Consider the following 27,526-nt stretch of genomic DNA (forward strand, 5'->3'; position numbering starts at 1 on the left):
CAGTCTCTGATCTCCGTTACCTCATTACTGTTTCTCAAGCATACCTTTGGGGTATACAGTACATTTTTTAGCAAAAAAAAAATTTATAATTTTTTTAATACTTGAGAACAAATGGGAAAGCAGAAGAAGGAAAAGGGGGAAAGGAAGACAAAGGAAAAATGAAGCTCATTCCTGTGGAAGAAGTTATGGTGTATTTGCAGTGGCATCACCAATAACACAGAATCATAGGAATGCAGAGCAGTTTAACAAACCTCAAAGGGAGTAAGTGAACCACAAATGACTGAGAAGCACTGCATTGTTAGTTTGATTTGAAGCTTGGTTCCAAATATTTTCCTCCTGCTCATAGCAGCAACAGTTAGCTTGTGATCCAGGCTTGAGCATAATGGCATTAGGGGCGCATCCCAACAAGCCCGCAGATGCAGTTTGTGGCACTTTAAAGCAGCTTGAGGCTCTGAAAACTGCATGTGGTGTGTGTGTACCCATTTACCAAGATGCTAATTTGTAGTGCTGTGGGGGGGGGTTTGATACTGGGAGATCCCAGTTTTAAACAACAAAACAAGGCCACTAAAAAAAGCAGCATGGTGCATGCAGCAACAGTGTACGCTACCAGAAAGGGAGCCTGGCTGGCCAGAGCACCTGGCTCGGTGCCTCTGCTGCCCCAGGAGGCCCCCAAGAGGCCAGGTAAGGCTGCTGGAGCCAGCACAGGTAATGGCCCCAGCCTCCCCACCTCACCTGGGTCACTTTGCTGCATGCCAGAGCACGTGCACAGGGGCATGCCTGGGGACAAATAGCAGTGGTGCATATTTGCACTGCAACTTTTAATATGAAAGGCCTACCACAAATATGTGCCACTGCTATTTGTCCCATAGGAAGCACACACCCCTGCACATGCACTCTTGTTGGGACGTGCCCCAGCTGAGTAAAAAAGTACCCCTCTTTACAAAGGTTACATGTCTCCATGTAGACTACTCAGCATAATTACACAGTGAAACCCTGTGAGACTGAGCAAGAGCCTCTATGGGGAAAAGGCATCTGGCTTATCCTTTTCTACTGCTTAAACTTGGCAAACTTCTGAGTTTTCTCTCTGGGCATTTGGATTACCGCCCACTGAGGGGGCAGAATGGCGAGAAGCCCAGGGCAGCAACCTGAGGAGGGGCTCTAAATTTAGTCACTGAAGACTGGCTGAATCTCATTAAACCCGAGTGGACAAAGAAGATGGCTGTTAGGGTGGATTGCAGGTAAGCAGTGCCTCAAAGCAGTGCAGGAGAGAAGTCCAGAGCCCTTTCTGAGAGTTGTGTTAGCATAAAGCCAGTTCCCTCAGAGGAGAGAGGAGGAGGTGCGCTGCTGGGGGAAAATAGAGTTGTTGTCCTTGCTGAAACTGGCAAACGCTGCAGGCTGTGGCACGGGGCCAAGGAACACGCGTTCGTGCTTCAGAGGTAGGGCAGCTTCAGGCCCGTCAATACAGGAATAGGCACCTGTTGTCTGAGGTGCTCTCCCAGCAAGTAAGGCTGCAGTAGATATGATGGAAGAGACCCCCTTCTACAGGCAAAAGAAGATCATGGGGGCACCCCTGAATCTTCATAGGTATCCAGATGACCTGGTGATGGACTGGGTTTCACTCCCTGCTCTCACAATAGCTAGTGTATGAACTTGAGAGAGCCACTTAATTTTCCCTATCTGGATAATGGAATAAATTATACCCAATGTACTGTCTAGTGCTTTGACATCTAGAGATGGAACTAGCATATAGGTCTTGTGCTTTTTATTGTCTATTATTGTATTCGATCTCCAACAGGAGGAACCTGCATGAGAAACCATATCCTTGGCCGAACTGTCCCTGCTTTGCTGGAGAGGGTTGGATAATCTGCTGGGTGGCAGTGTTGTGTTGGGGCCACTGAAGCTTGCCACCTAGTCTGGGGAAAGCTTTGTGTCAAAAGACAAGTGTGCCTTCCCATCAGTATTTTGGACGTGTGGGCTGACTAACTGGCAAAACTGGTCATTTTCTGATGTGGACATGTTTATTTTAGGGAAAAAAAATTAAAATTAATTTTACTTGCAGCCTAAACACGGTAGCATTATATAGTTTTACTTTTCTAAGGTCCAAACACCAGGTACGTACATTTTCCTTCCAAACTGTAATTAAATGTTAACTATTATACACTGCTGTGTGTTATCTGATTTTCTTATCATTAGTTTCCTATCTGTATGCATGTCCTTGGATTTTACAATTACATATAGGTTATAGGTTTACCTTTTACGCTAGTTAGAACTAAAATAATGAACTACAGTAATCTTTGTTAGATCAAAAGCCATAACATATATACATGCACGTACCTTTTAAGACCATGGTAAATTCTCCATATTCAATTAATATATAAATCCAGGGACTGCAGGTTGTTTGTCTGTGCATTTTCCTGAGACCTAACCTCACTGCCCCTCATGATATCTTCAAGAATATTTACTGATTCTTCTAACACTGATACTAATACTGACAGCTATCTTCTGTAGCTATCAATATATAATTATATTTATATTAAATAGTAAAAAGTGAATTTGACAATCCTTAGTGTATACACACACAGGCTGAATCCAGGCAATATTAATAATATTACTTAAAGATGAAATTCACAGTTAAGGCTTTAGCTTTGTCTTCATGAACGCTTTACTACCTATAGTATTTGGGAAAACATTAACTTTGGTAGTGTATTATGGCAAATAACCTTTGAATAAGATGTTTTTTGCTTTTGTATTGGGTTCACATCTAGTGGACCCCAAACAGGGCAAGGTCCTTGTGTGCTAGGTCTTGTATAAAAAGTGAGTGTGTAAAATAAAAGGTGGGATGAGGGTAGTTAGAAGGTAACAAAACCAAGAACACTTAGTTGCATTGTTAGCTGTTGCACAATTTGACTGTTTCTGGATACATGCTATGATTTTTTTTTTAAGTTTTAAAGCCAAAATATTAGCTCTCCCCAGCTGAGGCACAACCAAACAACTATTAGCTGCCAGATTTCCTGTAGACATTAAAGCAAAGGAATAACAGGGATGTCTTATTCCCGGAAACAGTTTGTTTTTGCTGGTATAAAAAAGTTAAAAAATAAATATAAAACATCTGAATTTCTTTCTTTCTCCTCCTTCCCAATTGAAGCATTCTTAGGAATTTCTGGCTTCAGCCATGAAATTTTTCTTCGTACAGTAAAATAACGCTTTGTTACAGTTCCAGTTTTTCATTTTCTAAACTCTCTGTTTGAATTCTTGCCTCAATTTAACATGACAGAATACACAAACCCTTCAACCCTGCACTTCTTCTTTTTCTCCTTAACAAAGACATTGCATGACCAGGTGCCACACGCTGAACTCTTCTAAAAATGTTTATTACAAATGGCATATCCATCATAAAATGGGAGCTCCTGGTGATACTTTTGAGTACTACTGCTCTGAGAGGTCATGAAGTAGTACTATGGCGACATATGGAGTTCAGTGTTTTCTTCAAATGCCTTCATAATACCTCTTAGATCTGAGTTTAGCATTCTTCAACCATTCCTATTTCTGTTGGTTTTGGTATTTAAAATCAGGAGTGGGTTTCAGGTTTTATTTTTCTATTCTCTTGCTGTTTAAATGACCTTTCTGACTTCCATTTTTTGTGTTTTGAGAACATATTAATAATTTATTTCTGACTTTGTTTAAAATAACTTTATAAACCAAAGCAAAAATAAACATTTTCATGTTGATACTTCCTGTCAGAAAATTAATTTTATGGTATAACTGCTGGGGTTTTTTTTCTATGAAGGAGGAAGAGTATTTTGCATTTGAATATTCGTCCAACTTTATCCTAACTATACTATGGTCCAATAAAAGATATCACCCTGACAAATGCTTGCCTCTCACTTTAAAATGAATGCATTTTTTTTTAGCAGATAAGCTTTTCACACCAATATTTTACAGCTGTTAAAAATTAGTGAGGGACAATATTGTATACACAAAGAAATGTATCTGTTTTTAACAAGTTAAATTATATATTTAGTGTATCTGGATATGGGAGAGGCTTGTACGGAAAGACCTAATCCCGCAAAATGTTTCCTATTGACTACAAAAGGAGTTAATGACACAAATCCACATACGGGTTGGGGCCTAGCGTGCTTGACTATACCTCTGAAACAATTTAAGCTCCAAGAGTTTACATGAGAATCCTTTCCAACCATGCAGTATACGCACTTCTCTCTCCTTTTTTCTGGTATATGAGATCTCCAGGATTTAGTCGGATGCATTTGACAGATGTTTCATACTTACTTGGGCTGTGACATACGAGTCAAAAGCTAATCTCTTTCTCTTGAAGACTAGGTTATTTATCAGAGCTGTATTTCCCGCCCCCATGCAAGGGGGTTGTACAGAAGTCCATGTACCACCTAAGCCATGCAGTAACATGGAACTTAGGCAGCCAAAAAGGCCTTCTGAAGATTCTTCACTCTTATCTCACCCTCATGAACTGGATTACAATGGCTCAGACAAGGATCCACTGTTTCAACTGTTTTACCATTCTACAATTCTCATGGTTTTCTTTATACCATATCACTTAATTTATATTGTTATTTGAACTGAAGAATAAAGCATCCTATGTTAATATGATAAGGAAAATGTCAGTGAAAAAGTAACACTGAAATATAAGTTGAATGCCTGCTGTTGAGTCTGTAACACAAAATAAGCTTCCATTGTAGCCTTTTAACATTAGTCTTTGAATCAGCTGCAGATTCAGGCAATATAGTCACAAGAGCAAGCACAGCCACAGGAGTCACTGGTTGCATTGCCCCAGTGGGATCCACCAGATTTCGGGGTTGGGTCCACAATCTTTCCCAGTGTTGGGGTAGGTTGTGCTGCTATATCCCTTAATAGTACAAAGCAGAGGCGACCAATGCAAGAAATTTTTCTGAGATTACTCCTATAGGTCTTTTACAAGGAAGGATGCACTAGGTCAGGGATCAACAAGCCAAGGCCCATGGGCTAGATCGGGCCCACAAAGAGTTTGAAACTGGCCCACAACAGCTGAGGGGATCTGTGACATGGTGGCAGGGACAGTTCGATGTTTCTGTGCTGTGTTCTCCCTTTTCTCTCCCCTCTCTACTGTATTCTCTGCTTACTGTTGCTGCCAAAGTGGCCCCTCTGCATGGTTTCTAGCTATGTCAATCTGCAGCTCTTTTGGCAATGGTAAGCAGAGACTGCAAAGCACATGCAAGTGAGAGCAGCGAGAGTCACTGATTGGCAAGGTGGCCGACACTAATCTAGGCATCTATACCAAAACTAGTATTTTAAAAATCATGTGCACTAAAAGAAGTAGAAATTTAGACCGGAAGTTTAAAACAGCAAGGCTCAGAATTTTCTGTGTTTTGGAAATGTATTTAAAGTTCAGAGTGTGTGATTTGTATTCTATGCTGAAAATGCATTTGCTTTAATAGTGGCTGCAAACCCTCGTTCAAATAATTTGGGAGAATTCTCCTGGTTTTGTTTCCTTAGAAGAACACTGTATTGGTAGAGCACTCGGGAGGTGTGTCTTACTCAGCTGGAACAGCAGAGTCCAGCACAAGTGACACACTGTCTCCCTGGCCCTGTGGGGGGAACTTGGGGCAAGGCATGATGGGAAGCTGGAGGATCGTGCTTCAGCTTCTATCAGAAAGGTAAGCGTACAGATATTCAGTCTCCTGGGAGAAACTCTCCCAGGAATGGCTTCTACTGGGGTGGAGGTGGTTTATTTTTTGTCCCAGAACTGCCATTTTTCTCTAGGAGAAAAATCATTAATATCTCTACACTTGTGGTGTCTACTGGGAGCGCAGTTACTTTCTTGGTAGAAACGGAAAGTCTATACATGACCTATAATTCATTACTATTTTGTCACTAAATTTGCACAACCAAAAGCAGTAGCAGGTTCCCCACTTCACGAGGTCCCTTCCAGTCCTACTTTTCTATAATCCTAAAAAACCTGAGATCTGAAGCAGTCACCATTTCCCTCCTATTTAATTAGCTGGAACTCCTCAAAGAACTTGTCCCTAAATTAGTTGTCAGTTATTCTCCCCTTTTTGCCCACACAACTTTGTTTTGAGCACATATTTGATTTTATGCTCCTAAGTGCATGTACTGAAAATGCACATACAAATCTGTCCCCTTAGTCACACAATTACCTTTTTTGCTTACATGTCTCAGTTACCCTCAGGCATGTACATGCAATTTCCATTGACATCAGTGGGGAGTTGTGCATATTTGTAATTCTCCAAGAACTAAATTTGGTTCTTACTCTCCATTTGAATTGCTTTTTGTGTCTTTTTTTTGCAAGAGCCAATATTGTCTTGAATACTGACTCAAAATAGCAAAAGCCTAATCCACTCAATGAATTTTTAATAGATTTACAAATAACATTTTTATTGGTTCCATTTAAATGCAACTACAGCTCAGTGCCTCCTAACACTTGAGTTCTTGTTTGATTTCATGTTGATTAATGGTTTATAATGCATTTCACACCAGTAACAGCATATGTTTTCATTTCCATTGGCTTAATGAACTTCATGTTTCCTGAAACACACGCCTGGATTTTCCATTGACCCTAAAATACTTCTAATTTTAATAAGGGAGATTATGTCTAGATTTTTCCTGTGGCAAACTGAGCTGGGCTTGCTCTCTCAGGAGTATGACTTGTGCAGCTATATTTGCTTTTTAAACAACCTGACAGCTATTTTTCAGAATGACAGAAGTACCATAAATATCAATGAAGTAGGAATTGAACACCACTATTGACACCTGGTGGGACCACAGAAACCCGTACGAGTGTGTAGATAAACAGGACCAGAGCAAGCAAAAGCCTTCATCTAAACTTCCTTCAAACTCCAGGTATGTGGCAGTAGCAGCATGGCACTGAAGGCATATTGCCTCAGATGCCCTTTTGATTCTCTATTCAGCTCGCATGCACCTGTCCCCCTGACATTTGTATTTCAAAACAATGTTTGTCCTGTTGAACCTCAAAACACACACAGAGATCCTCTGGCCTTTCCAGATTCAATCCTTTCTTTCCTTCATATTTTTAATCTACCCATGTTGTTTCAGGGCGTCCAGTTTTACCTCCCTCTCAGCTTCCCAGTTCTTTTCAGACAGGGGAATTCTGCCAATCCCATTCCAGACCTTGGCTTTTCTGGAGAGACCTTCTTCCGGATATTTTCCAACCTGTGGTCTCTGAACTCAAAACCTTACTGTCTCTATAGCCTTATTGTTAAGGCTTTGCTTGAATCCCTTTGAATGTCCGCTGTTCTGTTGGTTCTGTAGCAAGGCCCTCTCCATAGCTCTCTCAGATCAGTCAGGAAGAGTTTAGAGTCAAGTCTTACATTATCCCCAGTAGAAGGTCAGAGGACTTTTCCCTCATTCTCAGTGTGGTAAGTATGGCCCTTTTTTAAAGAAGCTGTCTTTAAAAAAGCTTGGCTGGTCTTCCAAATGAACCAAATCATCCTGCTTTACTGTGTCCAGAAGCTAGATTCAGACGTAGAAGCTTGAGGTCAAGTGTGTGCAGCATTAAAGCATCTTAAAGTCTGAACCAATCTAAGTCATTTCAGCTGATGTACTGGGCCTTGGAAATACAGCTGGTGCAACTCTGCAAAAGACTCTCAAAATCATTGATTGCCAGAACAGTTGTTTTGTATTTGACAGCACTAATTTCAAAGGATACAATCTAGTTTGTAATGCTATGCTGTACTGCCTGAATTAGGGAGGGAACTGTGTGGGTTTGCTCCCATATTGCAGATATGCTACAGTGCCAGGTAGCAAATTAAGTCCTGTCCCCTTCCATTTAATACCAGCTACCAGTTCTTGGAACCACTACTTGGCATGGCTCTTCTTCCTGACAGTGAAGCAGTGGATGGAAAAGAACACACCAGGTATCCTGTTGCATGGAACAATGTCTAGTGCTTCTCCCATCATGTAAATAGTATGAAAGGGTTTAGTAGAAGGAAGTCTTCTGCATCAGATAAGCTGCAAAACGTCTCATCAACTAGCATGGAGGGTGGCTGGAAGTAGAAGGAAAGGGCATCCCTAGGAATTAGCCAGAAGGATCAGAGATATATGAAGGAACCACTGAAAGATGCAGGGCATGTCTACATGTGCAATTAATGTGCTTGAATTTTCTGCCTTAAACTGTGCCCCCACATACATTTGAATGTGTGCATGTTGGGAGCAAATTTACTCCTAATGGGAGCAGTTCAGTCTGGGGCTGCTCTTGTCCTGCTATGCCTCCCAGCAGCAGCCAAAGCTCTGATCTCTACAGGATGTGGAGAGTGTTTGCAGCTGCTGGGCAGCTGCCTTTCTGCCCCATGGATATCAGGACCCATTCTGATCTCCATGGGGCTGGGAGGCAGCTGCCCAGCAGCCAGGACAGCTCTCCCTGCCCCATGGAGATCAGGATAGGTTCTGATCTCCACACAGCTGGCAGGCAGCATCCCACTAAACTGGGGCAGCTCTACCCATCCCCTGTGGCCCCCTGCTGCCTAAGCTAACCAGGAGCAATTTGCTCCTGGTCAGCATCTACATGTATGCTTCAGGACATTAGTTTAATGTGACAATTTTTAGTACTTGTATTTATAGTACTAGAAAATAGTGCATTAGATTAAACTGCTGTAAAGTAATTGCTGTGCATCTGTAGATGCTGATGCTTTACTGTGCATTAAATTAGCCTAATGCGCAGTAAAGTGTCTCATATAGCTGCACCTGAATTGTAGGCCTGGGAGGGCACTTGAAGATCTGGTAGATCTGGGCTCAATTTAACCACAATTGATCACTCATGGCAGATGCCACATTTGAAAGAATAAGACCCTAACAATATATGTTTTGCTATCAGTTTCTAAGTGCTACAACCAATGACTAGATTCCTATAGTGTTTTTGAGGTGCATGGCTGCTTAGAGTTTGTCATAAGTGTTAAAGAAGGTGCTTGTTTTGCCTAGAGAGCTGTAGTTTGAGCACAAAAAAGGACATGTATCTTGATTTTACCATAAGGACAATTTGCTGGGCTTGGAGTATACCAGCAGACTCAGGTCACTGGAGTATGTGCAAGGCATGCTGAGATCATACTCCACAGTTTAGACAAGCCCGCTACAGCCAGCCCTATACTCCTGTGAGGGTTGGCCTTGTCTAACTTAAATCATAGTTAAATTTAAGTGCCTGGCCTTCACTGCATGTTTACCTCAGTTTATGCACTTTATTTATCTTAAGATAAAAAGTGTACCTTTCTAGCAGCAAAGGCATGTCCTAAGATAAACAGCATGTATCTAATGTATCTAACATGTCATCTCACCTTTGTTATCAAATCTGTGGTCTTTATACAAGGTCTAGGTCCTTATCTCCAGTGAAACAAAAGAAGGTTTTGGTTAAAATAAAGTAGGGTCCATTCTTACTTGTACAGGGGTCCTTCTCTCCTCCTCTTAGCTTCTCTTTTTTGGCTTGGCCCCAGGGAAAAAGTAAACTTCTTAGGGGCCTCTAAAGGTTATAGAGGTAAGTAGCAGCCTTCTCTCCACATCATTTCCCAGTACTTTTGCCTTCTCTGGGTAATAATTATTTGACAGCCTTGACAGTCTTATTCACTGTTTACTATAGTAGGTGGTACACATCTTAACACAAACAAGGGCTACAGTACTCTGTGTGCCTCTGTGTGTGTGCTAGTAAAATGGTAACAGTTATCCAATATATAGTGATTCATCCTCATTCCCTCTCCTACCCCCCTCCCACTGTGTAGGGAGTCAACAATTCCTGATGTAAAGATGTAAGGAATGGAGGAAGTGTTAGACTCATACAGGATAACTTGGCACTCACTTTATTGCTCCAGAAGCCGTGCCCACTTTTCTAAATAGATTAAAGCAAAAACATATTTCAAGCAGAGTTTTGAAAAGGGAGAGCTGGCAGAAACTCAATGAAGTCCACTGGTGAGTAGCTTTTTACTAGTGAGCATCTACATGAGACGCTTTATTGTGCAATGGACTAATTTGCTGTGCAGTAAAACATCACCTTCTACGTGTGCATGGCACTTAGGGTGCAGTAGACTAATTTACAGTGCTGCCTGATAGTCCTGTCAGACACACACATGTAGACAGTGACATTAGGATTCATACATGCTCATATTCACAGAAGTTTATGTCTGCAAGGAACCTTGTGAGATCATTGGGTCCAGCCCCACTTAGTTTACTCCAGCTCAAACCGAGCCAGAGTATATATATTCAGTTGCATTAATTGCAAGTGTAAAAGTGCCCAGTTAGAACAGAGGATGCTGCTCAGATATGCATGAGTATCAATATAAAATCACGAGAGAGAGATGCACAGCTTGATGCAAACACATGTATAAAAATTGCAACTGTATGAGTAGCTACTGCTGGTGTATCTATTTCCTCTCCTTTTTATTAGGTTAAAGAAATGGAGAAAGTCTGTTGTGGGGTTTTTTAAAACATATTTAGAAGAAGGATGTTATTGCATTAGAATCTTGGGGACTATTGTAAATAGTTCCATGGATACTGAGATCAAATAATCTACTGTGTCCCATGATCTTCCAGAATACCAGTGTGGCCAAGAAAACTGTTTTCCTCTGGTATTAATACTTTGGCCTCAGATTTTGAGAGAGGTCCAGATGGCAAATGTTTGTATTCAGATTTAAAGCAACTCAAGTTTTAGGCAGTAAAAAAAAATTATAAACAATCCTTCATTTTAAAAATGATGACATATAACACAATTTCCTTTAGGAAATAAATAACGAATAAACATCATTTATGAATACGGAACTGTAATATAATGTATTTGCTGGAATATAAAAGCCTTTCCAGTGTGGCTGGCAAGAAAGAAGGGAAGGAGAACATGAATAAGAACTAGTAGATTGAGGTCAGCTTTTGAAGGATGTAGGGTTCGTCTACATGTGCACATTAATGTGCATTAGCCTGATTTAAGGTGCATTAAGAGCATGTGTCTACATGTGCATACCCCTAGTACACCTTAAAAAGTGATTTAAGGCTATTTTAGCTTAAATTTGATACCTGCATAAAGCAGGTCCCAAGTCAGTCTGCACACCCGTGTTAATGCACATTAGCACGTTTACATGTTTGCTAATGTGATTTAGCTATTTGAGCATAAATTTTCACAGTGACAGAAGTTTAGGGCTGGAAGGGTCCAGCCCTCCTACTCAGAGCAGGAAAGACTGCTGGGCTCAAATAACCTGCTTTATGCGTGCGCATGTAGAAGTGTGCCTAAATTGCCTTAACGTGCATTTGCCTAATGCACAATAAGTTTAGGTGCATGTAAAAGCACATGTAGACATGCCCGTATTCTAGATTCTCAGAGAATCTAGCCTGCTTTGAGATTTTAAGCAGAAGGACAGACTGTTTCACATGTTTTTTCTAGCCAATCTTAGTCAGCATGGGGGTGGCTGCAGTTCGACAGATGCCAGCTTCCATTTAATTATATTACCTCATCAAGGCACCCAGCCGTCTGGAACAATGTATATCTTTCTCTCAGGGCTGAATTCTGGAAGGTGCTGGCCCTAATCCAGACATGAATTTGAAGGCTATGCTTAATTTTGATTGTATCAGGACTTCCCATTAATTTTTAAAATATGCTATGCATATGACTAAGATATTGGGCCTAACCTGGGTTGTTTTGTTTTTTAAAATTTCAGCTTCACACTTGGATCATTTCCTGATAAATTAATACCATTTTTAGTTTGCTAAAGATAGAGGAAAAGTCAATAGATAAAGAAGCAGATGGAAACCTCTTTATTTTTCTGTCTCTGGCACACAATATTCCATCATCCTTGGGGCCATCAGTGAAGTTGGGTGTCTTGGGGAGTACCAGTCACCCTGGAGGTCCACAGCTTCTCCTGGGAAACAAGATACATAAATGATGCTATAGAAAGCCCTGTTTAGATTTGATGTCAAAGTTGACAGGACAATTAAATGTCTATATAATGGGGAAATGAGACAAGGGTTGAGAAAACCATCCATGTACTATAGTGGTACATCATGATCTTTTAAGTAGACATATTAGTTTACCTAGAATAGAATGAATGACTTTTGGAAGCACTACAAGAAATAATAAGAGTAGAACAAATTTGTCTTTAATCCTAGTTTTAAGAAAGCAGGGCAAAGAGTTGCACCACCAACATAATAAGACAGTGGTATTCTACATTTTGCCCCTGCGGGCCAGATACTTGGCATAAAGGCTGTCATTGGGCTGGAGCAGACCCTGGAGTCCAGCACCTCTCCCTCCCACACATGCCAGGATGCGGCCCTAGACATACCCCCTGTAAAGGTGTGGCTTTTAACCTAGAGCCCTGGCCTTCATGGTACAACTGCTCTAGGAGAAAATCTATGGCAAGCAAATTAATAACATTAAAAAAAATGCTGAAAATCCCAATTCAGAGTGTAATTTGAATGCACTGCTTTGTTGAAGTCTGTCTGTTTGGCCAACATCAGGGCCCTGTGTTTGATTCTTGGAAACTTCTGGCTGAAGAAAAGTTATCTACTCATATACTTTTTCTTCAAAATTTAAGAACAGAAAATTTCAGCATTGTTATAGAAGCAGGTGATGTTCCTGATCATTTACTGTATTTGATTTTCAGTGCTTAAGTTTTTAAAGAATGATTACCTAAAGTCAGTCTTTGCTGCTGGAGAGTTTCCCAGAGCCACAGGTTTCTTCCCACTATCCCATTTCTTGTCTCAAAAAACAGGCTAAGGGTCACCCGTGGAGTGACTGACTCCTCATCTCTGTAATCTTTACTGGCTCCAGGGTAACCCCTTGGTTTGTGTAAAATTTCTGCATTTTCTCTTCCTGCAGGTGATAGTTTTTTGTATCAGTCTCTTTATGTGCAGGTGTCCTCTACCATTTAAGAGAAACCTTTTTTAGGGCCAAAAAGAGGTTAGGGAGAGGTGATGCCTATAGATTTTGCCAGATGCCCCATTGGAAGCTGAGACTTGCAATGAAAATCGAAGAAAAGGTGAACGCACTTGAATCAAGACAGCAGTAAATAGTTGCAATACCTTCTGCAGTTTGAAACTACAGAGATCCAATAAGCCCTAATCATGTAACTAATTTTGGCTTCTTTCATTGCTTTTATCTTTGGGGCTTGGGTAGCATGTGTGTTTTAAGGCTTATGGTTGATAGCCAAGGGGCTGCAAGCTCTAGGCCATAGCAGAAGCACTCACAGCATGGGTATGTCAGATTCCAACAAATCTAAATTCCAACAAAGCTAAATATCTTGTCACAAGGACAAGGACATGAGTAGGAAGGAAGGATCCAAGTCTACTCTCTGAAGGTGGGCATAGTTTCCCAATTAAGGGGTATAGTTTCTTGTGAGTTGCTCCAGCCAACAGACTTTTAATAACTAGCAATCTTTTCTTATCCTATCTTGCAGTACACTAGCCTTTGCTGAATAACTATATTATCTGACTGACGCTTCCCCTCTCCAGCCCTGCAAAATATTGTATGCACAGGCTTAACTTCATGTAAACTAAATAATCCTATTTAAGTACCTACGATCTCCAGAATATCACCCTTAGTCTGTAAATTCCTTGGAGTCCTTTTAGTTTTGTTGCAAGGGGCTAACTCATTTTGATGCCGTTAATACTGATAAATACATTTTTCTACCCTGCCATGCATGCACCAGTCAATGGCCAAGGTCAGCATCTCCATAAAAATGCAAATAGCTTGTTTCTGTAGTTATCATTTCTCTGTTGACTTTTGCTGAAGGACAAGCTATTATATGATGCATAGCCTGCAATTGTAAAAATACATAAGCAGCATTATAGGGTCCTTGATGTCATGGTACATGGGCAGTCCCAGCAAAATTGCAGTGATGTGTGGCGTGCACGCATACGTTTCTATTGTTGTGTTGTTCAGGCGATGAACCCTCTGTCTCTGTTTCAGGCAATTGCAGTCACACAGGATACATGGGTTGGCAAAGCCACGCCTTGTTTGGCTATGAAGGAAAACAGTCTGGAGCAAATAAAGTTCAAGGTAACTTTACAGAGCAGGGTCACATTTCTTTTCAACTGACTGTATAAAAAGCACACAATGCCTCAGTGTTTGACAGAAGTGCTACAACAGCATAGTTCTGTATGTACTGCGTTTGGCTGTAACAAGGGCACCAGGCAGGAAACCCTCAAAGCTATGGCCAGTCAGGTCCCAGTTGAGAAGTCTGAAAAGTGTCAGTGTGAGACAAGCCATCCTGAAAGCATTCTTTACCAGCTCCTTAACAGACAACACCAAAATGATACCCGATGGATTGACCACTATTCCTACCCTCCCTGCTCCCTACCAAGTGTTGGCTGTCCTTGTGTGGCTAACAGGAGAGTTATCCTGAAAAATCCAGAAGTCACTTGCATGAGAGCTTCTGAAGTGCTCCTGAAGACTATAAATTTTATAAGAAATGTGCCCTCTTTCTGTGATTTGCCCCAAGAAGATCAGGTCCTCCTGGTACAGCAGTGCTGGGCCCCTCTCTTTGTTTTGGGTCTGGCACAGGAGAGAGTGGATTTTGAACTGAAAGAAATTTCAAGCCCTAGTTTGTTGAAAAAAATCCTTCTCAATCAATCTTTGGCAGCTAATGAGGAACTGGAGAGCTTCCCACATGGAGCATCACTAGCAGAAGTGCAGAAGCTGAAACATTTTCTGAAGAAATTCTGGAACTTGGATACATGTGCAAAGGAATATGCTTATCTTAAGGGAATTATTCTCTTTAATCCCGGTAAGTCTCAACAGAGTAATTTTAGAAAGAAAGTTCGCAGTTAAGTGTATGTTTAAAAGTACATTTAAAGCTACTTGCAAACAAACAAACAAAATAATTCAAAAGGGAAGTCATTAAATCACTGAATGCAGAGTTTGAAAATGTTTAGCTACATTAATAGAAGCTGTTTAAACTGAACATTTGTTCACATGTGATGGTATTTAGACCATTTACATGAGTTCATTCAGTTACTTTGTAAAAATAAACAGTCTTTTAACAAATTATTAGTTCATATGAATGTACTGTGCCACTTAAAACTCATTTCCAGACTTATGGGGAAGACTAGTGGGTGCCTCTACAGGTACATCGAGGCTGCTCTGATGCATAATTACCGTGCTCCAGCAGATCCCAGTGTCACATAGATCAGTGTCCCAGTGCTGAAAAATGGTGGTGGGGTGCCTTAACTAGAGCTTCTTCAATGAAATTCAGTTAAAGTGTCCCACTGCTATTTTTCAGCTCGCAGATGCTGATACACATGACATTCCGGATGCTTTAATTAGAGATTTAATTAAAGTGCTTCCTCTCTCCCCCCCACCCCCAATCTTCCAGAGCACATGTATACATGCCTAGAATAGCTGCATTAAATAGAATGTATATCTATAGCATGAGGCAGGGCACATGCAATGCACACATTAGGCACATATTGTAATAGGACTTCTTATCTAGCTAAACTAATTGAAAGCAGATTAACAAATGAATTAGATGTTATACCTCAGTGATGTGATTTGATCACCTCCTGTGCTGTGATGCAAGTCGCATCCTAGGTTTGTTTTCTATTATGTAGCAGTTTAAATGTAAGAGTTTCATATTTGGGCCCTAGAACAACAGTTATAAGGTAGACTCAGAAAAGTTAGAATAATTTTTTTTACTCCTCATGACAAATAGGCAGATACAAGTAAAGTTTAGCTTATGGGAAGTTTGGCTGCTTCAGCATCACAAACTGTGTAAATCATTAAAGGGCCTGATCCCAAGTGTAATGAAGTATGTTGAAAAGATTTGTATGCTGTAGATTTTGGATCAGGCCCTTTGTTCTCACTGGTGACAAAAAGCACTATTCAGAACACCAACACCCCCCCCCCCAAAAAAAAAAAAACTTACAGGTGAGGTTATGCCAGAAGGGCACTCAAACACTGTAGCTGCAAGAAAACTGGGTAGTTAGTGATGCTTCCTGGAGGGACCATATTGCAATTGCCTTTCTGTAGACTGGGCTGGCCTTGCCGTTGTTTTTCAGTGTAAAGCAAAGTGTGAGTCTTTTTAGTGCCCTTCAGGACATTTTGCATTGTCTTGTGTATCTTGTAATACATCTGTGCTATGGAACTGGACCAGTGGAATCTTGTTTGCTTCATTGTGAACGGCTTCAATTACTAAACGTTATAGATAAATCCTCATGTTGAGGGTAAAATAGGCTGAAAATAAATTAATGCCATTTTCACTAATTTCACCAGCTCTGCTTAGCAGGAGATAGCTCTTGGTGGTTTATACAGTGATTTATAAAGTATAGGAAAAGCTCTCTGCAGCCCTTTGAAGAAAACACAATCCTTGTTTTACATCTGGGAAGACAGAGGCAGAGCCATTATGTGACTAACTTAGATAGGGCTTTAAACTAAGATCACAGGGGGATGGGGAAACACTAATTGAAATCTACCCATGGGCTGCCTGGCATCAGGGCAAGAATGAGCAGCCTCCCGCCTTAATTAACTTCCTAATTAATTAACAACTAGGCATGGCAGGTGAATCAGGTGGGTGCTGTGCCCAAAGGCAAGTGGGTAAACTAGCACTGTGGCTAGTCGGGGAGCCCCACTTTGCCATAACAAGCTAAGGCAAAAACCAAAATAAAACTAGCTACAAGAATCAAGGACAACAAGAAGTCCTTCTTTAGCTACACAGGGGGTAAAAGGAAAGCTAATGGGAGTGTGGAGCTGCTGCTCAATGCACCAGGATACCTGGTCACTACCACTCAGGAAAAAAAGGAACTCCTAAAAACTACGTTGCCTCAGTCTTTCACAAAACCATGCTAGGTAGGGCACAGAATGAGCAGGGGGGGATTGACACTATTGCCAAAGAACTGAAGTATAATCATTTAAAGAAATTAGACATATATAAATCAGCAGGACTGGATGAACTCCACCCAAGAGTGTTGCAAGAGTTGGCCGAAGTAATCGCAGAGCTCCTAGCAAAGGTCTTTCAAAAATCATGGGCCTCTAGAAGAATCCAAGAGGACTGGAAGAAGGCCAATGTTGTGCCCATTTTCAAGAATGGGAAGCATGAAGACCCGGGAAACTACAGACCAATTAGCTTAACATCCATTCATGGAAAATCCTAGAAACAGTCATCAGAGAGGCTATATGTGACAAACTTGCAGATGGCATGATACTGAATGACAGCCAGCATGGCTTCATTGCAGGCAGGTCTTGTCTGACAAACCTCATTTCTTTCTATGATCAGGTGACTTATCACCTGGAAGAGAGAAAAGCAGTTGGCATCATATACCTTGACCTGGTATCCCATGAGGTACTGATCAGAAAACTGGAAGATATTGGGCTCAACTGTGGGACCGTCAAGTGCATGCAAAACTGGTTGCGGGGTAGGACACAGAGAGTCCAAATGAATGGATTGGTGTTGTCCTGGCAAGATGTGGGCAGCAGCATACCCCAGGGGTTGGTACTTGGCCCAGTGCTGTTCAATAACTTCATCAATGACCTGGATGAGGGGGTGAAAAGCCCGCTGGCCAAGTTTGCAGACAACATCAAGATATGGGGCTGTGCGGACATACCCACAGATAGGTTACAGATACAAGCAGACCTAGACAGGCTGGCATGTTGGGCAGAACAGAACCAGATGAGGTTCAATGTAGAGAAATGCAAAGTGCTGTATCTGGGAAGGAAGAACCCCCAGCACATCTACAGGCTGGGCATTGCTAACCTGACCAGCACTACAGATGAAAGGGATCTGGGGGTAACAATAGACCCCCACATGAATATGAGCCGGCAATGTGATGCAGTAACTGCTAGGGCCAATAAAACTCTGGCATGCATCAATCAATGCATCTCCAGTAAAACCAAAGAAATGATTCTCCCACTTTACTCAACATTGGTGTGGTCACTGCTGGAGTACGGCATCCAGCTGAGCACCGCACTACAACAAGGAGCATCCCCCCATGCTCCTGTGGGATGCTCCATCTGCCCTACCATCTCAGCTTTCACATGCCACGCCTGGTACCTTGAGGCATGTAGAAAAAACATATGAAGCTGTGTCTATGGCCTAATTGTTGAATCCCTCTGAATCAGTTTGGAGGGTTCTGATTCAATTTGGAGAGATTAATGGGTTTCCTGATTTGATTCAGATTCAGAGATTCAGCCACTGAATCAGGCCAAATCTCCTCTGAATTGAATCGGTGACTGAAGCTTCGCACAGCCTTAGTGTCTATTATAAACACTCAGCCATCTGCTACATCTTTGCCTCTGCTTTAGTGCTGTTTTGATGCTTGGTCAAATCTTAATGCTTTCCAGGGAGTTACAGATCACTACTGGCTATAATACTTACTCTCTTCCTGGGGCTACACCATGACACCATCAGATGCAGATGCCTTTTGCCTTGAGAGTTATGCCAACAGGTGTTTCACTCATGAGAATTGCCATCCTGAATGGATAAATCAAAGAGCAAGGACCAGACAAGAAGCAATACACAGTGCTCTAGATTGAAGATTGAATGATAGGCCACAAACTAAACTAGATAAACAAAGTTATAGGTGCACACTACAAGTTGGACTTTTGGCAAATGGTCTGACAGGGATGGTGGAACTTTGTTTATGACCTGAGCAAAGTCCGATGGCATGGGGAGGGTTCAGATTCAGATAAAGTGTATTACCCTGAGAAATCATTTTGATGACAGAGGCCCCATCTACACATTACACATAAGATGCAATTAACCAGTTGATCAGGTCTTTGGTTGTGATCCCACCGCATGTTCAATCAATTAATGGGGTGATAAAATAAGGAATAAGTCACAAAACTATTCTACAAAAAAATGCACAATAATTTTGTGGCTCATTTTTATCATGCCCTTTATTGAAAGTGTGGCTAGGTGCTCCCCTGTCGCTGAGAGCTCCATCAGCACGTGGGGCTTCCAACTGCAGGGGTGCACAATGCACTGCCACCGCTGCATGTCCCATCAGCTTTTCTGTCAAGGTTGTTCCCAGTGGAGGACTCATTTGGTGTTGATATAAAACGCAGTAGGACTAGCTCTCACCTTTCCCAGTGGTTGGCTCACTCTATAGGCATTTTTCAGCATCTCCAGAGTGAGCACCGCTCCCACCTGCCCCTCCTGGCTGTTTCCTAAGTGGGGAGTGCTGCCTATCAGAGGGTGCACCACCGCTCTCCAGTGCACCCCTTATGAATCGCCATTGGTTTGGGTCTTCACTTAATAGTTGGAGCAGTTTTTTTTTCAATTTTTGATGCAGCTTCTTAATCCCATCCTACCTTCCTTGGCTGGGCCTTAAAGGAGTTTATAGGGGAGCGGAAAGACGGGAATCAGCTGGTCAACTTACTGGTTCAGTACCAAGTCTTCTGCCCTGCAGAAAGCTCAGAGTGGGTAGCTGCTTTATTACTCTGTAGGCTAGTCAGCAGCTGCGAAGAGAGCTGAGACAGCATACTCAGTTCCCTAGGGAAAGTAGAATCTGGCTTCACTCTACGGTAATCCCTTAGAAGCTGTAGGGCTGTGCTGACTTCAAAGAGAATAAACATTTTTCCAGCTCTCTTCAGAAAGGAAGGAGGAAATGGGAGTCCCCTGATATAGGCAAACCTTGCACAGCAAGGCCAAACTGTTCAGTTACTTCTGACAGACACCTGATGAAAATAGTGCCATCTGCAGCTCCGCTAGGATGGTGTCAGGGTTACTTTTGTAAAATGACATTCTTTGGGGGTTTATAACATGGTTGGTAACTGTAGTGGGTTGGGGAATTGCTCAGCTCACACAGCCTTTGTTTACAATCTTTTTCCTCGGGGAAAGCTCCCTCCTCGCAGGAATCAACAAAACAAACACACAAATGGCTTAGGGCAGGGGTTCTCAAACTTTGTGATATTGCAACCCTGTAAAATAATGTATAAATTTATGTAACCCCCCCATGATTAAAGCTATTGATTTAGTTAGGATTAGGTAGGAGATAAATAAAGCACATTTACCTTTTGTATATTAAATGAAATATATTTGTCAAAACCACTTTATAAAGTTTATCAAATTCAAAACTGGTTCACTGAAAAAAAACAACCCACTGTCAAATTTAAAACTGTCAATAGTTTTTAAAGAGAAGGATGAGCTTTCTTGGTACTGCTTAGTTTTTCAAACGGGCTTTATTTTCGAGACTGCCCATCTCATTTCATTTCACACTCTATATCTATTTTTGATCGGTATTTGCTGTTTATAGCAGCAACTGCTGAAAACCCTGATTCACATAAGGAGGATGTTGTGAAGGGAAACCTCTCAGTCACACGCAGTCAATTAAACTGTTGACAGATAAATACTGAGCTTCACTAACGTGTACATGCCGAGATTAGATAACAAAAGAGACACTTCTAATGTGGGCAAGTCCAAGAACATGTGCATTGCTGCAAGGAGAGGGAAGCAGGCAGTGTTTGTGCATTGGGGAGGGAAGAGAAGTTTGCAACCCCCTTTTAAGTTGCTCACAGTTTGAAAACACCTGGCTTAGGGATTTTTCCTAGACTCAGAGAGAGTGATCGGGCTTAGTGTTGCTGTTGCTAGCCTGTATCTCTCTCAAACTCTCTCAGCTTCCATTGCACTCCCTGACCTAGGGAGAGTACTCTGGCTCAGGCTTCTGCCTTCTGCCCCTTTGGCCTCTCTCTGGGAGCTTTTAATTCCTACTGGGCCAGCCAATTATTGCCATCAGCTGGCCCTGTTCATCGAGGCAGGCTTGGAAACACATTTTGCCTCCTTTCAGCTAGGCTGCAGCTTCTGAGGCATGCAGCCTGCTACAGTAACATTTATACTGAACATAATCTTACTGTAAAAATCACCTCAAATGACTTCCTATTACTTTAAATTAGTGGCTTTCAAACTTTCTAAAGCCACAGAACCCTGCCATATCACTTCTGCTATGGAACCTCTACTCCTGTCCTAAAGACTGACATGGAGCCAGGTGACCCAGCCTGGCAGCAGTGGTGTACCACCTCCCAGTTCACTCTGCCATTGACCCCAATCTCTTTGAGGAAGCTCTGACCTATCACAGGACCCCAGGTTTCTATGGAATGCAGTCTGAAAACCACTGCTTTAAAGCACTGTTTGGTTCCATGGACAAGTGGAACAACAGAAAAAATTTAGCAGGTTTGGGGGAAATATGTATGCTGTGTAAATAATATTGTGCTCTCCATAATCTAGTTACGCTTTTGAGCTATGCTAACAGCTTGCCAATTGCCTGTAAGGATTAGAGAATGCAGGAAAAAAGGGAAAGCAACTGCTTCAACCCTCAGGCTTGCAGCAAATCCTCTTCTCCTCTAGCTGCTATGGTGTGAGTATGGCCAAAATCTCTGGCCAAAAAAACCCATAGTGCAATCAGTTACAATGATGGAAAGCGTCATTTTACTAACCAAGAACATGAAATCTCCAGTATCTAATCTCCTTTCATGGACTCTATGATAGATAGTTCTATCTTTGGTGCCACTTGATGCACTTCATGCATATATCTGCAATTCCATACAGGATTGGAGGCAGCTGCTTCTGAGGCACAATGTTGTCATCCTATGGAAGGTGCTAAACAGGCCCAGGGGAAAAGGGGATGGGACGGGCTAGGGTAGGAAAGGAGTAGCAATACACAAGTTGCAAAACAAGAATGGTATCTAGGGGATGACTAGCATACGCTGGTAGCCTGTTGATGGTTCTTTGGGAAAGAAAACAGTCTAAGATTGCATCACATATGTAAAAGGACTCCCTTTTCTGGGGGCAGCTCATACAGTCAGGCTGTGCCACCTAGGACACTGAAACTGAAGGATACAGCAGGAGTTCAAAGCCAGGGCATAAGCAATGGCTATCCTCAGGGTTTCTCAGAGATTCCTAAGGTCTCTTCAGGTTTGAGATCACAACCCATAACTTGTTTTGATGCTCCCTGATAAAGTAACCAGGAAAAGACAACAAGAAATCTCTCAGGGAAATGTTCTCTTTGAAAATATAATCTTTATGTGAGAATGAACAAAGAAAGTGGTTATTAAGATATCTGAAATAAAAAAAAAAATTAACATTATTTTTGGAACATGAAGCTGAGAGGCAGAGAGTTAATGGGATGGGAGCGCGTAATGGAATGGGGTAGGGAAAAGGTGATGAAATGAAGGAAGTCAGCCACTGAAGGATAAAATAAAACAAGTAAAAAATATTTAAAAGAAATAAAAAGGAAGTAAATTAAAAAAGGTCTTATGCTTTAATAATTTGGGATTTCAGATTAGGCTGTGGGGGGTGCTGGTTGTGTTTCCCAGGGTGACTGGGAGGTGGGAGTGGTGAGGGAAAGTATTTTTTAGGGAGTTGCTGCCTCTGCTTTAGGAAGGTAGTTTCAGCTCATGGGCACCCCTACCCTACTCCTGGACCTGTCCATGACCTGTGACCTGGCTAGCTGGCATGTGCTCTGCAGGCTATTTGCATGTGGCTGCACCAGTGGGGGTGGGAAGGTTACACCCCCATGGGTGGAAAGAGGAGTTGGCTTGGTATCAGAACCATCCCCTTGGCAGTAGAATTCAGGGGTTGGAAAGTCTGTCCACACAGAACGGGAGGGTGGGGGAGGACACACTGCATTCTGGGATGCTGGAAGACTGCAATTTGGGTTGCTCATCTGTGGAGAGTGGCCACACATTAAGGGAACATGAGCTGGGTAACACAGATCAGAATTAAACCTGCCCTGGAGTGGCATAACTTTAAGCCACCTAAAGTGTGATTAAAGCTAATTTCAGGTGTTAATGTGCAGAGAATCCAGGAATCAAGAGCTCCAGGATCTGTCCAGTCAATGTGCAACAATATTGCAAGATGCATAACTTTGATTGCATATAACTGATATTCTTTATAGATTTCATAGATTTCATAGATGTTAGGGCTGGAAGCAACTTCGAAGATCATCAAGTCCAGCTCCCTGTCCCAGGGGCAGGAAGTCAGCTAGGGTCAAAGGACCCCGGCAAGATAAGCATCCAAGCATTTTTTGAATAAGTCCAGAGTAGGTGCCTGCAACACATCTGGAGGAAGTCTATTCCAGGTCTTGGGGGCTTGGACAGTAAAGAAATTTTTTCTTACGTCCAGCTTACAACGGTCTTGCAGGAGTTTGACCGTTGGTCCTTGTTTTTCCTTGGGGCGCTCTGATGAACAGATATTTTCCCAGATCCTGATGAACACCCCTTGTGTACTTATAGGCAGCCACCAGGTCCCCCCTGACCCTGCGCTTTTCCAGACTGAAGAGTCCCATGGCTCTCGGCCTCTCTTCATAAGGCCTATTCTCTTGCCCTCTGATCATATGCGTGGCTCTCCTCTGGACTTTCTCAAGTTTCTCAACATCCTTCTTGAATTATGGAGCCTAGAATTGGATGCAGTACTCCAGCTGTGGCTTCACCAAGGCCGAGTACAGCAGAGGGACAACATCCTGGGATTTACTTGAGAAGCATCTATGGATACAACCCAGGGTTTTGTTTTGCTTTACAAGCTGCGACATCTCATTGGTGGCTCATGTTCATCTTGTGGTCAGTCACGACCCCCAAGTCTCTTTCAGCAGTGGTGCTAGCAAGTGTAGCACTGCCGAGCCTTTAAGTATGCTGCGGCTTTTGTTTCCCCCAAGGTGGAGTACCTTGCATTTATTAGTATTGAGTGTCATCAGGCTTGTGTCCGCCCACTTACTAAGTTTATCCAAGTCAGCCTGGATCACTAGCCTGTTCTCAGGTGTGGACACTGTGTCCCAAAGTTTAGTGACATCAGCAAACTTAACCAGTATGCTTCTGACACCAATGTCAACATCGTTGATAGAGAAGTTGAAGAGAACTGGTCCAAGGACAGAGCCTTGGGCAACGCCAATGGTTATGGAGTGCCATAATAACTTGCTGCCGTCAACCACTACTCTCTGGTTCTGACCTCAGAGCCAATTTCCCAGCCATCAGATTGTGGTGTAGCCAAGGCCACAGTTGGCCAATTTTTCCATGAGGTCATGGCATGGGAAACCAGATCAAATACTTTTTTATGTTGATAAGTGCCTGGGTCAATTTGGTGGTAGGTGCTCTCCCAGCCACTCAGTACAGTTTATGGCATGGGATGGGTTGGGCTGCCTTCACTGCACACCATGCCCAGCTTTATTTAGAAGAAAAAAGGAGGGCTAAAATTATTTCTCTGTACAGAATCCTTTTCTGCTGTACTTTCCAAATCTTGTCCTTTGGATTCATTAACTACAGTGAGAATGATGGTGTGATTACTATGTTTTAAAATAACAATGGAGAATCAGAAGACCTTTGCAATGAAATACATTACTGTAGGTCAGTCTGTAGTGCTGTTAGATTTACATTTTCATTCAGTTTTAGTAACTACAGTTGCACTTTTATTCAGTGATGTACTTAAATTTCTATACAGTGACAAATCGTACAGTCTTTTTTTGTTATTTTCCAAACTTTCACCAAGCACTGTTTTATGTGCATTAAACTTATGTAAATGACTAGCAATAAATCTAATGTCCCTGTATTTAGGAGAAATGGGATTCTCCTCTTGTTTACTATAGTTCCACACCAGTGGCACAGCATGTTTAACTGGAGTCTGTAATGGGGAACCCCAACCCTGTTAGCTTCAGTCTGAGGGAGACAGGACTGCTGTAGCCCTCAAGGGCCAGCAGCAACAGCAGCCAGTCCCAACGAGAAAACAGACCATGTCTGGAGCCTGTTATGGGCCCATGGAGATTGCAGGGCAGGAGCAGCCAAAGCTTGTTAGGCCAAGGAGAGGCTGCTGAGCTAAGCTGCAGCAGATGGGGGCAGGCTGATTATTAGGCAGAGGGGAAACCCTTGTGTTTGGCTGGAGAGTGAGCTGACAGGAAGGGGTGGAGCTCTGGGGCACACAAAACCAGGGCCTGGGAGCAAAAAGGGCAGTCTGACCATGCAGGCATTAGGGAGTAGATCTCCTGAAGGAGTGGGGGAGGCTTCAGGAGATGGGCTGGTGGATGCCTAAGCAGTCATCTCTAGAGCTTTAAATGAAAGCCAATAGGGAGCTCAGGGTGTGTGGTGAGGCAAGGAGCCTTTTTGGAAAGTGGTTTTCTTGTGTTTGTGTTTTGGCAATGCTTAAGACTACCAGGTTGTGGCTGCAGGGATGGAGGAATGAGTTGCCTCAGGGGCAACTCTCTGCTTTTAGGCTGAGACCCATAAAGCTAGGGTCTGAGGTAGTGGACCTGGGCTGAAGAAGCCTCAGTCAGACAGAAGGCTGAAGCCGGGCAGGCTGAAGCCCAGACAAGGGTCTTGGGGCCAAAGGGCCCAGGGTGGATTTGGATATAGAGGTTTGTTATGAAGGGAACACTGGGAGTCATCTGCAGGGCATAGGTCTGACTATGGGGGTGGCTCAAGGCTACAATTCTAGCCCCCAAGGTGCAGGGGTGGGCTGCATGTGGGCTGCATGTGGTCCACCAGGCCATTCTATCTATCCCATGGGGCCCCTAAAAAATTTAGAAAACTAATATTTATCTACCCCCAGTTGCCTATCATGTGGCCCTTGATGGCTTGTCAAAACTCAGCAAGAGGCCCTCTGCCCAAAATAATTGCCCACCCCTGTCTAAGGTAACCACAGCCCTCTTTTAAGAGGGAGTACACCTGTGGAGTGAGAGGAGCAAGGCAGCAGGCACCAAGGAGTTGGTCACCCTGGCTTCCATAGGCAGCCTTCCTTTTATATACCTAACAGCAAAATCATGGCATCAAGAGATAAGAGGCACAGGAAGCTGGGGAACAGTAACAAGACAGTTTAGCCACTAAAGGTGGCATACTCTGGAGTGGGCGATCACCCAAGTCTGTCCCAGAGCTGACTCTGGTTATGCCCTGATTCAGTAAAAACAGCTGGACACAGCTGAAGTCAGTGGGACCAGCCCCATCCTTGAATAATTGTCCACAATTGGTGTATCAATATTTGGGGTGAAGCAAAATCTAGAGGCAGACCCGCATATGCAGGGAATGTCCTGTCAGTAGCAAGCCCTGTTTTGGGGTGCTGGGGCTGATGTGGCTCTAGAGCAAATGACAGCCTGCCCCTCTTATATCTATGCCATTGGCCCAAGTGCTTTTCTTGACCAGTTTTGATACAGAGTAATTAGGGGGAGGATCCTGACCCGAGTGATCCCATTGGGTAGTATGGGTGAAATCCTCACATAATGATCCCTGCTCAAGTCCTTTTATGGCAGCTGAAAGGCCCTAAAACCCCTTGTCTGGCTGTGGAGGAGAATTTTCCTACTGCATTCACTGCAAAAAACCACAGTTGCCTTCTGAGAAGCCCTTCCAGCACTGGCCTAGGGAGGGCACTGAGAGTGACCTGGTGGAGGGTGTCGAGGGCAGGACATAAAATGCTAGTAGTGATTGTCTAGGCAGCAGCATGACCTATGGGGCACACTAGGGAAACTGCTGCAGCTTAGTGGAGCACCTGGGACTGGCAAGGGTCTGTTAAGAGCCTTTCTAGATTCAGAAGCAGCTCAGGATTGAAAGGACAAAAACACTATAAAGTCACCCCAATTTATGCTACCTAGGCTGCTAGTTCTGTGCTTTTCTTGAATGCTTTCATGGTTATAATTTAAAGCAGGGCTGTCTAACTGGTGGCCCATGGGCTCTCACCTGGCCACTGCTCTCTCCATTGCTCTGGCTTGCTCTGGGCTCCCCCTTCCTCTTCTGGCTTCTGCTTCCTGCCCTGCTCCTGGGATCAGAATCAGACTGTGCTGGAGCTTATTCAATTGCATTAATAGCAAGTATAGATGCACCCTGTATGTTTTAGTCTAACTCACTTACCCAGTAATATTTTCCCCCAAAAATGACAAGTAAATCTGCATTATAAGGTGCTTAAAATATTTTACTGAATGGGTCAGTTATTGAACTAAGCATTTATTTCTTTTTTCTTAAACAAAAAATAAAAACAGCTAGGGGGAAGGTTACCATTCATTATGGAGGGACATTCATGTTATAAGCTCTCCATTTTGTTTTTTCTCTTACAGAATTGCATGGCCTCAAATGTTGTCCCTATGTGCAAACCCTGCAGCAGGAAGCCCAGCGCACTCTGATGGAATTTATCTCTATGATGTATGACAGGAACCTAAGCAGGTTTTCTTGGGTCCTTGGGTTGCTCACCAGCCTCAGGACTGTTGATGCAGATAGTATTGAAGAACTCTTCTTCAGACCCATCTTAGGAGAAGTCATCCTAAATGAATTACTTCTAGAAACCCTCTACCTCAAGTGAGACCTGCCTTAAAAATAACCTACCCTTCTGTGTTCATAAATGACAGTAAAAACACTTTTTTGGAAAGGGGAAAGAGTTTTATGGTCAATCATTAAAGATAAACATATTTCAAAGATATAATTACATGTATTTGTGTGAACATGGTCTATTTTTTGCATAATTAAAAAGTCTTGTAATCTCTGAAATAATAAAAAAGATGAATTCAGATTCATAAATCTGTGTTCATAGCTGATGAGACTTCATTCTAACATATTTTCAGGAAGTTTGAAATTTGTGATGTTGTTTCAGGGTGTTTTAGGTTCACTCCCATTATGTGCATAAAC

General features: G+C 42.6%; 1 protein-coding gene across 4 annotated transcripts; it reads left to right on the plus strand.

Moving 5' to 3' along the window:
• Positions 1-135: 135 nt before the first annotated feature.
• Positions 136-27,501, plus strand: LOC149872855 (nuclear receptor subfamily 0 group B member 2-like). Of its 4 annotated transcripts, XM_090035417.1 has the most exons (5): positions 136-6,870; positions 7,827-7,904; positions 13,919-14,008; positions 14,592-14,735; positions 26,962-27,501. In XM_090035417.1, the coding sequence occupies exons 2-5, from the start codon at positions 7,886-7,888 to the stop codon at positions 27,201-27,203; spliced, it is 495 nt and encodes a 164-aa protein (XP_089891543.1). In that variant the 5' UTR covers positions 136-6,870; positions 7,827-7,885; the 3' UTR covers positions 27,204-27,501. The 4 variants fall into 4 exon arrangements, with proteins under 4 accessions (XP_089891543.1, XP_089891557.1, XP_089891550.1 ...); XM_090035431.1 differs by lacking the exon at positions 14,592-14,735; XM_090035424.1 differs by lacking the exons at positions 136-6,870; positions 7,827-7,904 and having other exon boundaries at positions 13,642-14,008.
• The last annotated feature ends 25 nt before the right edge of the window (positions 27,502-27,526 follow it).

This window comes from Crocodylus siamensis, chromosome 1 (assembly GCF_052110815.1).
Source record: "Crocodylus siamensis isolate JL-2025a chromosome 1, ASM5211081v1, whole genome shotgun sequence".
NCBI lineage: Eukaryota > Metazoa > Chordata > Crocodylia > Crocodylidae > Crocodylus > Crocodylus siamensis.

Coding starts and splice junctions, on each gene's coding strand:
- LOC149872855 (XM_090035408.1), top strand. CDS start 14,066: ATGCCTCAGTGTTTGACAGAAGTGCTACAACAGCATAGTTCTGTATGT. Junction 14,736..26,961: donor AATTATTCTCTTTAATCCCG/GTAAGTCTCAAC, acceptor TTTCTCTTACAG/AATTGCATGGCCTCAAATGT.